This window comes from Lepidochelys olivacea, assembly GCF_965140295.1.
Source record: "Lepidochelys olivacea isolate rLepOli2 genome assembly, chromosome: 11".
NCBI classification, from domain to species: Eukaryota; Metazoa; Chordata; order Testudines; family Cheloniidae; genus Lepidochelys; species Lepidochelys olivacea.
The window spans coordinates 1,739,532-1,753,933 of NC_140421.1; the positions used below are offsets into that span (position 1 = coordinate 1,739,532).

Consider the following 14,402-nt stretch of genomic DNA (forward strand, 5'->3'; position numbering starts at 1 on the left):
GCGAGGCAGGTTGTGTGTGTGTGTGGGGGGGGAGTAGCCAGGCGGGGGGGGGGCTTCAGTCTCCCTCTCAGACCCAACGGTTCGGGCCTGGCCCAAAGCCAGCGACCCCAGACTTCCACTGGCTCCACGGAGGGTTGGAAACGCACCTTATTGCGAACCGCCCCCCCTTGGCCCCGGAGCAGGGCCAGACCCGCCCCCCGGGCAGGAGGTAGGAGGCTGCCTGGCCCGGGTAGTAACGGGGCCAAATCAAATAACGCATCAAACGGACAAGCCCAGGCGGGGCGAGTCGCGTCCTCTAGCCAGGGGCCCTGAGCAGCAGGCAGGGGCTGGGGCGGGCGGGACACACAACAACAGGGCGAGCGCTGGGGTGCAACCGACCTGCCCCAAGCAGACTAGATCGCTCCGGCCGCAGAGCTGGGCTGCCGGGAGGGGGTCCCAGTGGGGGTGGGGGTGTTTTACAGTTAGCAACATATTTTGGGTCTCTCTTTGCCACGCAATTCAGAGCTAAGGAGCCCCCCCCCATAGTAACAATTACTTAAGCGCCCTCGAGTTACTGGCGAGTCTGTTCCTCGGATCTCGCCGGTTCCCGTTGGCCGCCTGGGTGTTTAAATTCGTGTTGAAATTTCATCGAGATTCGGACTGAAAATTCGCAGAATTCGTTTTGTGTTTGACGTTCCCCGTGTCGTGCTGGCTACGGTCTCTTCCCGGGCGGCCGCCACCTCGGGTCCGACAACCACCAGCCAAAGGCACCGCACACGCCAGCCCCGGGGCCCTGCAGTCCTGGGGAGACGGGCATTGGTGTAACGGGCCTGTGCTCAGGCCCCGAGTCCCCCCCGCCCTTGGTCTCCCAGCCTCGCCCTCCGGATCCCACCTAGGGAGGAGTCCAAAGCCCGGGGGCAGCAGAGGGGCTGCGGGGGGCGGTGGGAGCCAATGAAGACCCGGGAGCAAAGGGGCAGGTGGAGGGGAGATGAACCCAAGGCACCCTGTGTCGAGGCGGGGGGGGGCTGTCCAGAGGCCGGGGGGGAGCGGGGGGGGCTGTCCAGAGGCGGGGGGGGAGGCTGTCCAGAGGCCGGGGGGAGGAGGGGGGCTGTCCAGAGGCGGGGAGCGGGGGAAGGCTGTCCAGGGGCGGGGGGGGGAGGCTGTCCAGAGGCCGGGGGGGGAGCGGGGGGGGGCTGTCCAGAGGCGGGGAGGGGGGGAAGGCTGTCCAGAGGCCGGGGGGGGGCTGTCCAGAGGCCGGGGGGGGGGAGGAGGGGGGCTGTCCAGAGGCGGGGAGGGGGGAAGGCTGTCCAGGGGCGGGGGGAGGCTGTCCAGAGGCCGGGCGGGGAGCGGTGGGGGGGAAAGGAGCCAGAGCAGGAGGAGGAGGAGGAGAGAGGGAGGTGCCTGCAAAGAAGCCACCAGTCGCTCGAGCGGCGAAACTTTCTAGCACCAGGACCCCCATCCCGGCCGGAACCGCTGCAGGTGCGCTCAGGCTGGGGGTGAAGGCGCCCTGGGGCTGGGAGCCCTGGTGAAGGGACCCGGGCGGCCCCCTGGAGAAGAAGCAGGGATTGCCCTGGGAGGAGGCTGCGGACGGTCCCGTGAGGAGTGACGCCGCAGCGGGGAGCTCCTGCCTCCGGGGAGCAGCGAGTCTGCGGGGCTTGGGGTGGCCTAGGGGCCCCCCGCGTCTCTCCCGAGGGCGCTGGGTCCGCAGGGGGCCGGGCCGTGCAGCCCCCATGGAGAAGTCCAAGAACTTTCGGATCGACGCCCTCTTGGCTGAGGAGCCCCCCCGGCCCGTTCCGAGCGCCTCCCCGCAGGGGCTGAGCCCCGAGAGCTCGGCGGGGAGCCCCGGCTCCTGTGCCCGCACAGAGACGCCGTCTCCCCGTGCGCCCCAGGGCACGGCCCCCCTGCCTGCCCCGGGATTCATCCCCAAGCCTGGCTTGTTGCATCTGCCCCCTCCCGGACTGAGCGCCCTGCCGGCCATGTACCCGTCCCCCCTGTACTCGATCGGGGCCCTGGGGGGCCAGCACCCTGCTTTCCCTTATCCCGGCTTCGCCCACCTGCCTCAGCCCGGCCCGGAGCACCTGAAGGCCGCGGCAGTGGCTGGATCGTTCCCGCTGGAGCACTGGATCCGCGCTGGAATGATGGTCCCCCGGCTCTCAGACTTCCACGGTGAGTAACAGCTCTCAAGGGGGCAGGAGACCGGGGGCCCAGGGCGCAGCGACCAGTAACTTCCCTAGAGGGAGGGAACTCCCGGGGACTCTTCCCCGGGGCGGCCGCATCCCCTTGGGAAAGAGCCCCCCTCTCGTGTGCCAGCTCCGGGCTCCCCGGCTCGCATTCGCTGCGGGGCAGAGGCTGGGAGCCAGGCGGGTTCAGGGGGGGATTTTAGGCAGAAGGAAGAGGTAGGAAGTGGGGAATCCCACTTGGGGAAACCGGAGTAAAGCCTGGCCACCGCCAGCTGCCAAACGCGCTGCCCAGGGCGCGGAGGAAATGTCTCTCTCCGATGGGTCCCCCCATTGCCCGCTGATATCCCCCGGCTCGCCTCCCTCCCCGAGGGGTCCCGGATGCCGCAGGGTCGGCTGGAGACACGGCCCGCCCCGCGCACCCAGAGCCTGGCCAGTCCCGAGTCACAGGCAGGGCCCAGACCCCTCGGCCTCAGGGCACTCGAAGGGGGCTGCTGGGGGGGTCGGGATTTTGCTTTCGGATCACAACAGAGCCCGCAGCGGAGCAGGGCACGATCCCAGAGCGCAGTGGGCCGCGGCTGGGTGCAGCCTTCTCCTCATCGGGCCCACTTCCCTGGGGTCAGCCTCGGGGCGCCTTCTGCGGGTCCCCTGCGGCTCCACAGCCCGGTCCGCACGCTCAGGAGCTGGGCCCAAAACTATCACAGCCCCGCCCTGGTCTCTCTGCTCTCCCGGGGTCCACAGGGCCACAACACCGCAGAGGGCCGCCTTGTGAGCCGGTCCTGCCACTTCCATTCCTCCCTCCTTCTGCCGGAGTAGGGGATCCTTGCCGAGAGACAGACAGGGGGTGTGGGGACAGAGAGATTAGAGTGTAAAGATCGGACTCTATCTATCTATCTATCTATCTATCTATCTATCTATCTATCTATCTATCTATCTATCTATCCCCATCCACCCCCTCTATCTATCTATCTATCCCCATACACCCATCTATCTATCTATCTATCTATCTATCTATCTATCTATCTATCTATCTATCTATCTATCTATCTATCTATCTATCTATCTATCTATCTATCTATCCTCATCCACCCCCTCTATCTATCTATCTATCTATCTATCTATCTATCTATCTATCTATCTATCTATCTATCTATCTATCCCCATCCACCCCCTCTATCTATCTATCTATCTATCTATCTATCTATCTATCTATCTATCTATCTATCTATCTATCTATCTATCTATCTATCTATCTATCCCCATCCACCCCCTCTATCTATCTATCTATCTATCTATCTATCTATCTATCCCCATCCACCCCCTCTATCTATCTATCTATCTATCTATCTATCTATCTATCTATCTATCTATCTATCTATCTATCTATCTATCTATCCCCATCCACCCCATCTATCTATCTATCTATCTATCTATCTATCTATCCCCATGCACCCCCCTCTCTGTCTAGCGGCAATGGTCTCACAAGGCCGGCAGAATGACCGAGGAATGACGTTTAGACGGACCGAGGGGTTCGGGGGGCACCGGGCCTTTGCCTTGCCAGCTGCGGCCCGCACATTTTCAAAGCGTTTGGGTCCAATAGAATTAAACGGAAATTACAAAAACTGGAAATGGAAATCCCCGCGAAACGGGCGAGCAGCAGAAGCTGGGACGGCCAGAGGCCCCGGCGGGCGGGCGGCCACCCGCGCTCAGGGGATCGGGCAGGGAACGGGTCCCGCTGGGAAATCGCGCCCGCGGGTTTGCGCCTCAGCCACCAGGTTTCTCCTGCCGGGAGCGGCCTTTTCTTGCAACCAGCGAATTGCCCCGGCCGCCGCGGGGCCCCGGCCTGCGGGCTGGGGCCGGGCCGGGACTGGGTTCCCGGTCACCGAGCCCCAGGCGGGGAAATGGGGCCCCGGGGGGTCAAAATCTGCACAGGGCGGCGCGTGCGTTTGACAGCGAAACCCGCAACAAACCTGGCCGGGACCTTGCGGGCAGAGCCCTCGGAAACCCTGCGGCCCCAGGACACAACCCGCTCCCGGGCGGGGTCCCCGAGTCCCGCAGGGCGGGGCGCTTGGGGGCGGGAGCGGGTTCTGCGATTCCTCATTTTCCCTCGCTCCCTGGGTCCCGGTCCTGGGCCAGGCAGCTCCAGGCGAAATGCCCCGTGCCGAGGCCCCCAGCCCGGCAGTTCTGTGCCCCTGGGGGAAGCTAAATCGCGCCCAACGAATGTATTGACCCCGCGTAAAGACTGAAACGACCGTCGGGATGGGTGGCGAAGACCCGCCGGCTCTGGGCTCCCGGGGGTCTTGCTGCTCCAACACAAGGCAGGAGCGGGAAGAGACCCGCGAGGCTCCCCGCACGGGACTTTTCGATCCCTGCGTTACTGCGCAATAATAGCGACCTGCGCCGCACCGCGCCACTGGACCAGGGGCCTGGCAGCCTAGCTGGGACCCTGCCTTGGCTTCAGCATCTGCCCCCGCCAGGCTCCAAGACCGAAAGTCCGGGCTTTCCTTTCTCATTAGAGCAAAGCTTTTCAGGAGGAAGCGGCGGGAAATTAGGGGGCTTCCGCTCCCCCAAAACCTTATCTACTGTGAACCCACTTTCCAGCCTCGCTCCTTAGCCGGTCCCTGGCGCGGTCAACCGACCACAGCCCCCCAAACTCGAAGCGAACTGTTAATGATCTCGGTGCGTCCCGTCCCCCCCAGCTTCTGCCCAGCGCAGCACTGCCGGCCGTCACACGCCTTGCCAATTCCTCCCCCTGCTCCGGGGCTTTGCTCCTGGTCCCAGTGTGAACGGGCCCGGCCACCTCGGGGTTATTGGGTGCGCGGGTCTCTCTGCCACTCCCTGACGCAGGTTTCACCCGCAGCCAAATCCCGGATTTCACGGGTATGTGGGTAGGTCGGTTCGTGGCGATCAAAAGCGCCCGGGCTCAGGAGTGAGGGGCGGAGGGAGCAGTCCCCAGCGATCGCGATCTGCCCCCCACCCCAGGGGTCTGCAGGGCCAGCACCGACCCGCCCACGGAGGAGGGACGGGGCTGGTTGTCCGCAGCATGGTTCAGACCTGGGCTCCCCGCAGGGAGCCAGCCTGAACCTGCGGGAAAACGCCCCCCACCCCCCCGCTCTAGCACCCCGCAGGGGGGCCCAGCCCCCCGGGGCAGCGCATCTGGGGCCGTTCACATTGAGAGCCACCGTGGGGGGTTCCGTTTCCTTTGCTCCCCTCGGGACTAGCGGCGACCCCAGGAGCCCGAGCCCGGGTCTCAGCGCAGCGTGGCCCAGTGTTTCCCTCCCGGGGTTGGGCCCCTGGGAACAGGTGTGAAAAGGCTGCCGACCCAGCGTGTCTGAACCCGGAGCGGAGCGGGGCCCGAGACGCAGTGTGGGTCTTTCTCCAGCCCGGAGCCTGCTTTCAGTTTCCCTTGCGCTCGCTCTGGCGCGGCCGGCGACGGGTCGCGCTGGAGCGGGGGAGACACTTTCCATCGCCTGGGGCAGGGTGAGAACCGCCCGGGAACCCTCCTGCCTCCGCGCCTTAATCATTAACCGGGCGGCGGAGCGAGCAGGGAGCGGGTCAGACCGGTTCCTTTCACAACCTCTGGACCCCGGGCAAGCTGGGACGCTCCTGCGGAAGCGCTGCGAGCCGTGTGGGCCGAAAGGGGCGGCTGGGGGAGCTTCTAGACAATGAAAGGGGGGCGGGGGGGTTACTGAAGGTTTGTGCTTTAAACACGCGGGATGCCAGCCCCTGAGCTGCGGACAGGCCAGCAATGCCAAGACCAGGAGGAATCGTCTCCAACCTCCTGTACAGGGCAGGCCAGAGAACCGCCCGCCCCCATCCCCAGAGCAGAGCTTTTACCCAGCCAGTCTCCAGTTAAAAGCTGTCAGTGAATCCCAAGCGGGGAGACTCAGGGTGGGGGGAGCTTTCTCCCGGTGAAGCTCTGTCCTGCCCCAGCTGCCTCGGGAGGGCTCAGCCCCACGCTGTGGGGAGAGAGCAACCAGAATGTTCCAGGCCAGGTCTGGAGACTTTCTGAGGCGCAAACAGGCTGGGTCCTGGTGAAATCGGCCCCTGTGCGAAGGGGCGGCAGGGCCCTGGGCCTAGCTGCAGGCTCAGCCCAAAGCGCTGCGGGCGGCCTATATGGGAGAAGCTGGGCTGGTCCCCAGAGCTGACCACGCCTGTCCGACCCCCTAACAGGGAGGCACTTCCTGGTTTAAATCTCTGAAATCAGCTGAGTTTCATTTGGTCAATTTCAGTTCACTTGCCACAGGCGGGATTTAAATCAGGTGGGGTGCCCGGGCAGCGGGGGGTGTCCTGAGCGGGATTGAAGGCACCACTGCCCCTTTCTCACCCAGCCCAGCCCGGGCAGGGGCGTGATGGCCCGGAAACTTCCTGCTGATCCTCTGCCCGCGGGAGCCGCGCAGGGGGTAGGGGAGGGAGGCTGGGAAGAGGAGCGGTTGGCACCAGGAGAGCTGCTCACGCAGTCAGGGCTCAGCCTTGCAGGGGAGTGCGGGGCCTGCCCACTTGCTGCGGGCGGCCAGGGGAGCTGGGGCCTATTGACAGAGCCTGACAAGGCCCTTGTGGTGACAGGCCGCCACGGTGACTTTGTTGGCAGATTTTGGGTGGCTTGCAGGGGACTGACAGGGGCCTCAGAGACCAGGCTGACAATGCTGATCATTAGACCTGTGTCCACGGCGCCCATCCCTGGTTCCTAGAGCACCATACCCGGCCGCGGGAACGCTGGAGAGTTTGTTAGGGGGGCTGGCTCCTCAGGCAAATTGCTCCTTGACTTGTGTGGAGGTTTTGCCCAGGGAGGGGCTGAGGGCTGCAAGGGGACTTTTGCCCTGGGCTTCAGTTGGAGCAGGAGCAAGGGCACTGGGCTGACCATGTGCGGAGCACAGACGGAGACATTTCACCCCATGGCTGGTGGGTCACCCTTGAGGCCTGGGCGCAGCTGAGCACGGAAGTCACAGTGAGTGAGTCAGAACAGAGCCGTTCCTCTTCTCCGTGACCAGCCAGAAGGTTGTTGGGATTGATTCATGAGGGGCAATTCCGTAAATAGCCCCAGCCAGTGACCCTGGCTCTGCAGACCAGGGAATTCTTCCCATGGGTTACCCGGGTCCTGCTTGGCTGTTCTGGTCCCGGTCTGCGTGGCTCGCAGAGCCAACCAGGCCAGTGTGGACGGAGGATGGTCCAGTTGAATGTACAGTTTGAATTGTGCTTCTGAGGAATGTTCAAACTCACATGTCACCATTCACAAGTTTCTGTGCCAGTGACTCTCCATTTTGTGGATATTTGCAGGGAAAAAATTGAAATTCAAACAAATATTGGTCGTTTCTTCCGCAGTTTGCTCTGCTCTGCTCTAGTTGTGACAATAACAGAATTGTAATTTGCCTTTATTTATTTGCGATGACTGCTCCCCTCAATGGGTCATTAGCAGGTTTGAAGTCAGGTCCTTCAGAAGTCAGGTCCTTCAGTGTCCTGTCTGCCGACAGTGGCCTGGGCCAGGTGCCCCAGAGGGAATGGAGAGAACAGGGAATCATCCAGTGATCCTTCCCCTCGCCCATTCCCAGCTTCTGGCAAACAGAGGCTAGGGACACCATCCCTGCCCATCCTGGCTAATAGCCACTGATGGACCTATCCTCCATGAACTTAACTAGTTCTTTTTTGAACCCTGTTCTAGTCTTGGCCTTCACAACATCCTCTGGCAAGGAGTTCTACAGGTTGACTGTGCGCTGTGTGAAAAAATACTTCCTTTTGTTTGTTTTAAACCTGCTGCCTGTTAATTTAATTTGGTGATCCCTAGTTCTTATGTTATGAAAAGGAGTAAATAACACTTCCTTATTTACTTTCTCCACACCACTCATGATCATATCCCCCCTGAGTTATCTCTTTTCCAAGCCACAAAGTTCCAGTCTTATTCATCTCTCCTCAAAGGGAAGCCGTTCCATACCCCTAATAATTTTTGTTGCCCTTTTCTGAACCTTTTCCAATTCCATCATATTACTCTAGTGTAACTCTATTAACATGCCTCAGTAGTAGGCTGTTGTCCTCGAGTGGACCAGTCAGGAATGGGACTGGGAACATACTTTACAAGCGTGTTAGCCAACACACAAGTACTGCAGGCCTGAGGTGTTGGAACCTTATTCTGTCCTGAGTTTTCACTCTAGTTGATAGGAATATATATTTATATATCTGTATCCCAGGTCTGTCCTTGCCCTTGTACCTCCCGTTGAAGTCAGTGGAAATCCTGCTTGTGCAAAGACTGCAGGGATTAGATCCTGAATCTTTAAAATGAAGCCCGATCCTTTGATGAATTGGCTATGAAAAGCATGGATTTATTATGTAAATTTCATGATTTAATAACTTCAAAGCCCATTTAAAAAAATACAGCCAGGCAATCTGGTTAATTAAAAGCCCAGCTGGATGAGTAATGGTGTAGAAAGTTAAAAGGAAAAGCCCATTATCGCCCATCTCCTGAAATTAAACACCTAGTGATCGGGTCCAAGACAGCCAGTGGGGCCATTTTCTGGGGATAGGCACCTTCCTATGGAATGTTTTCTCTCTCCTCCCGGTGCAGAGGTGGGGTGGAGGTGAGGGAGACAGATACATTTACAGCTTGTACTTAGTGTTGCATTTACAAAGCATCAGGTGTTAACTGGCTGCATTTTCATACTTCATGGGACTAAATATGAATATATTCACTCCCAGGTGGAATTTGCCCCTTTGCTGAAGGCTGACCTGAGGGTGAGATGCCCCTTGAGCCCCAGGGGCCAAAGCGGGGCTACAGCGTGTCTCGGCCTTGTGGTAAAAGGGGTGAATTTCACTCTTCTAATCACATTTACTGGGCAGAATCTGAACACCTGCAAGACGGGGCATAGTCACCGCTCGGTGCCTGTCTGCTTTCGGTCTGTTATTAATATTGCACCTGTTGCCTGGAAGAACTGGACTCCCAAATGCTAGACCAGCAGTTCTCAAGCTTCATTTCATTGCGACCCCCTTCTGACAACAAACATTACTGCACGACCCCAGGAGCGGGGACTGAAGACCAAGCCCCACCGAGCCCTGCTTTCCTGGGCGGGGGGGGGGGGGGGGGGCAAAGCTGAAGCCCAAGGGCTTCTGCTCTGGGCAGGGGTATGTAATTTTATCCCTGGGTGATGGGGCTTTGGCTTCAGACTTGCTGGGTCCCAGGACCAATGCCAGCTTTGGCGACCCCATTAAAATGGGGTCCCGACCCACAGTTTGAGAACTCCTGGGCTATACTGACCCCAGACACTGGGAATCTGATTGTCCCCAGAGACATGCAGGCAAGGAGGCAAATCCCAGATCAGACAAATGCCAACGGCCTTGCAAAGACATGGCTTTACTCCCATGAGTAGCTGAACTGAAGTCTATGGGGCTGGCCCAGTGCTGCATTATTCCTACACTGGCCTGAGACTGGGAAACTAGATAAGGCCCACGCTCCAAGCATCGCAGGACGCCCCCGGCAGGAATGGACTGGGCCCATCGGAACTCCACGTGGGAATAAAGTTATTTGTGAACCAAAGTGATTGCAGGATCGGGCCCATAATTGGGGCAGGTCCCACCGGTGGTGGGCACCTGACCAAGACAGCGATGAAGAAACATGGAGAGGCCACCAAAGCTGCTGAAGCAGGAATAACTCCAGCTCCGAACTGGCATATGTCCCAGCAGGATGCAGCCAGAAGCGGCAATCTCTTGCCACCGTAAATGGTATCTTCTCAGGACAGCTGAGTCTGCAGTAATGAGCGAAGAGACTGGTCTGGACTGGGTCCTAAGCAACACCCAGGGGCCAGATTCTGAAGCTCTTCATTGTACTGGGGCAAAGTGTACCAGAGTCCATGGGAGGTTGGTCCAAATATAAGCAAAGGTAGGGCTAGGAGTCTGCTGTGTGTCCTTCAGCTGAGTCACTCCGTGGCAGGGGCCACAGTGTAATTACGTTCAGCATCCTTGGGGGAAGAACAGCCTCACAAATTAACCCTCTGATGCTGATGTTCAGGAAAGAGGATTAAAAACATCTGCGGAAGCTTGTTCGAAAGAACGAACCCCGGAGCCTCGCATTAAAATCCTGGCCCTCCCCATGGGGGCTCCTTACGCAGCAGGACGCACTGGAGCCCCAGAAGCCACCCACACCCAGAAATGCAAACAGAAAGCAGGGAGGAGAAACAACCACTGTGGCTAACCCGCAAAGTGAAGAGGTTGCTGGAGCTGCGGCCCTAGGCCCACCGAAACAAGCCTGAGTGGGGACCAGTAAAATGAGCGTGAGCGATTTGGGGAACGGTAGAATTTGAAGAGCAAATCGCCAGAGACAGAAAAACAAATAAATGCTGTGGGGAGAGCAGAAGCTGAAGCCGGCGAGTGTCCGTGAGTCCAGCTGGGGCAAAGGGAGCAGTCAGAGCGGATTAGCACATTGGAGAGAAGCTAAATGATCCCTTTATATCAGTCTCCAGCACAGAAGAGTTGGGGAAAATACCTACTTTCCAGGTAAGAGAGGTGAGGGGAGTCAGAGACTGAAGGGTTAGAAGAGGAAGGCCTGGAACATCATGATAATTCTCCCTGCAACAAGTCACCAGGACTGGATGGTTCATCCCAGAGCTTTAACTTCAGTGCAGTTATTTTGGCTGATGCCTGTGTAAATCAGGAGACAAATCAGGCTCACTATTTATACACAATGCATAATTAACCTGTGGAACTCATTGCCACATGATGCAGAGGCCAAGAGCTTAGCAGGATTTTAAAAAGCCTGCAGACAAGGATATGAACAAGCTACAGGTACCTTAGACACAATAAGCATGTGGGGGCTATAAAATCTCCTGCTGCAGGGCTTCTGCCAATCTCTAGTGACCGGGGTTAGGAACAAATTTCCCCTATCGGTCGGTTATTCTAGATAGCGGATTCCTTGCACCTTCCTCTGATGCAGCTAGCACAGGAAATGGTCAGAGACCGGATACTGGGCTAGATGGACTCCTGGGCCGACCCAGACTGGCAACCCCTCTGCTCCAATGTTCAATGGCTCCTCACTCCCTAGGGTGGCTGACAATCTGGTGCAGGAGGGCCGTAGACCAGTGAGATTTGGGGAGCGGGTGCAGGGGGGAGCTCAGGCAGATGCTTCCCCAAATACAGCCCAGTCACTGCACCCCTTGCCTCTCTCCCCAGTGCCAGAGCCACATTTACTGCTGCCCTTGGGCTGCAGGGGCAGCTTCTTCCAGCAAACTGAAAGGAGATTTGGGGCCATGCAGCCTGGGCCCCCCTGGATCTGCCACAGCCACAAAATTCCCACAGCTCCTGAAAATCTTTTGGAGGAGCAAGTTCCACCTGTCACACCCTGTCTGATGTGTAGGTTGTAAGCTCTCTGGGGCAGGGCTTATCCTCCTGGTGACTCCTTTGTACGGCTCCCAGCACAAGAGGGCCCCATCCGTGAATGGCATTCCTGGCTGCCGCCCTAATTAATAACAGGAATAAATAACAAGGGCACCAGATGGATTTGGGAGTCGGGTGTTTTTAATCCTGGTGTAGAGCACACACACACACACTCACACACACACACACACTCATACATGTACCCACACACAGATGCGCACACACGTCAACACACACACACACACACACTCACATGTACCCACACCCAGACGCACACACACGTCAACACAGATGCACATACACATGCACACGCACACACAGACACATGTGCATGCGTGCACAAACACACACATGCATGCACACACAGGCATACACATGCATGCACAGACGCACAGACACACACGTGTGCACACACACAGTGCGACAGGGTCGGGCCGGATGGCTACAGGAGAGTAATAGAAGGCAGATATATTAGCTCCAGGTTAAGTAGGTCCCTTTTCCCTGGGTAAGGTAACAGGGAAGGTTCCAGAACAATCAGGAACCTTCAAGAGAGAATTAAGACAGACAGGCTGATTAGAACACCTGCAGCCAATCAAGAAGCCGCTAGAATCAATTAAGGCAGGCTAATCAGGGCACCTGGATTTAAAAAGGAGCTCACTTTAGTTTGTGGTGTGTGTGTGAGGAGCTGGGAGCAAGAGGTGCTAGGAGCTGAGAGTGAGAACGTGGACTGTTGGAGGACTGAGGTGTACAAGCATTATCAGACACCAGGAGGAAGGTCCTGTGGTGAGGATAAAGAAGGTGTTGGGAGGAGGCCATGGGGAAGTAGCCCAGGGAGTTGTAGCTGTCGCCCAGCTGTTCCAGGAGGCAGTCTAGACAGCTGCATTCCACAGGGCCCTGAGCTGGAACCCAGAGTAGAGGGTGGGCCCGGGTTCCCCCCAAATCCTCCCAACTCCTGGTCAGACACAGGAGGAGTCGACCTGGACTGTGGGTTCATGAAAACGGCCAAGCTGAGGGCTGCCGTGAAGCTCCAAGGTGAGCAAATCCACCAATAAGCGCAAGACCCACCAAGGTAGAGGAGGAACTTTGTCACAACTGGTGTCAGCAGTGGGATTGGGAGCTGTCCTATTGCAGATGGTCAGAGATGAAGAACACCCAATCCTCTACCGCAGCAGGAAACTCCTCCCGAGAGAGCAGAAGTATGCCGTGGTTGAAAGAGAGTGCCTAGCTGTGAAATGGGCCATGGAAACACTACGTTATTACCTTCTGGGTCGACGGTTTACTTTTGTGACCGACCATGCACCCCTCCAGTGGATGCAGTGAAATAAAGAGAAGAAAGCAAGGGTGACCAGATGGTTCCTGTCCCTACAACGTTTCCAATTCACCATACAACACCGGGATGGAAGTCACCATGGCAATGCAGATGGCTTGTCATGAGTACACTGCCTGACGTCCCAAGTTGCCCAACCCCGTAGTGTTGAGCAGAGGGGGGTGATATGTGACAGGGTTGGGTCAGATGGCTACAGGAGAGTAATAGAAGGCAGATATATTAGCCCCAGGCTAAGTAGGTCCCTTTTCCCTGGGTAAGGTAACAGGGAAGGTTCCAGAACAATCAGGAACCTTCTAGAGACAATTAAGACAGACAGGCTGATTAGAACACCTGCAGCCAATCAAGAACCTGTTCGAATCGATTAAGGCAGGCTAATCAGGGTTTAAAAACCTGGGTTTTAAAAAGGAGCTCACTTCAGTTTGTGGTGCGCATGTGAGGAGCTGGGAGCAAGAGGTGCTAGGAGCTGAGAGTGAGAATGCGGACTGCTGGAGGACTGAGGTGTACAAGCATTATCAGACACCAGGAGGAAGGTCCTGTGGTGAGGATAAGGAAGGGGCTGGGAGGAGGCCATGGGGAAGTAGCCCAGGGAGTTGTAGCTGTCACACAGCTGTTCCAGGAGGCAGTCTAGACAGCTGCATTCCACAGGGCCCTGGGCTGGGACCCAGAGTAGAGGGCGGGCCTGGGTTCCCCCCAAATCCTCCCAACTCCTGGTCAGACACAGGAGGAGTCGACCTGGACTGTGGGTTCATGAAAACGGCCGAGCTGAGGGCTGCTGTGAAGCTCCAAGGTGAGCAAATCCGCCAATAAGCGCAAGACCCACCGAGGTAGAGGAGGAACTTTGTCACACCAGGCACACACGTGCGCACAGACACACACGCACAGACACACCTGTGCACCACCTGACATCGAGCTCCCCCTTCTGAATAATTTGTGTGAGCAAAATTCACTTCATCAGGGAAACGCTGCTACCGAGGAAAGGTCTTTATCTGCCCCACCCCCCCAGAAAGCATCTGAGCCCCTCACGAGCTTTGGTGGATGCAGTCCCACAACACCCCTGTGGGGCAGGGCAGGGCTATTCCCCCATTGAACAGCTGGAGAACTCAGGCGCTCAGATATTAAGGGACTTGCCCGCGGTCACCCAGGCATTTGTGGCAGAGCAGAGTCGCAGGCTAGCGCCCTCACCACTGGATCATCCTTCCTCTCGGTGGCACTCACCCTGGTACCCCCTGGTTGTCACTTCCTGGGCAAAACTCACCCTAAGCTTTGCTCTGGCCCTCTGCACAGGTTGACCTTCCCTCACTAATGAATATATCATCACCCACCCAGGGGAGGGGGGTCAGTCTCTTCATCCCCATGACACAGGTGGGGGAAACTGAGGCCCAGACAGGGGCAGCGACTCTCCCAGGCTCACCCGGAAATTGTTTTATCTGAGTGCGAAAACAAATGATCCGATTCCCCTCTCCCCTCCTGCCTCTCCACGGCCCCCCCAGGACCTAGAGCTCAGCACAAGCTGAGGGGAGGAATTCTTTTGGGGTTCCCTGAAGTTTTAGCAGAACATCCTGGCT

The 14,402-nt window shown here is 58.0% G+C and overlaps 1 protein-coding gene across 1 annotated transcript in view; it reads left to right on the plus strand.

Annotated features, from left to right (window-relative positions):
• The first annotated feature begins 1,387 nt into the window (after window positions 1-1,387).
• The window catches only part of LOC311528740 (uncharacterized protein), a 36,635-nt gene continuing 23,620 nt past the window's right edge, over window positions 1,388-14,402 (plus strand). Inside the window, exon 1 of the mRNA XM_084644127.1 lies at window positions 1,388-2,145. Within this exon, the coding sequence (XP_084500253.1) occupies window positions 1,710-2,145 (436 nt within the window). The 5' untranslated portion in view covers window positions 1,388-1,709. The remainder of the gene's footprint in view (window positions 2,146-14,402) is intronic.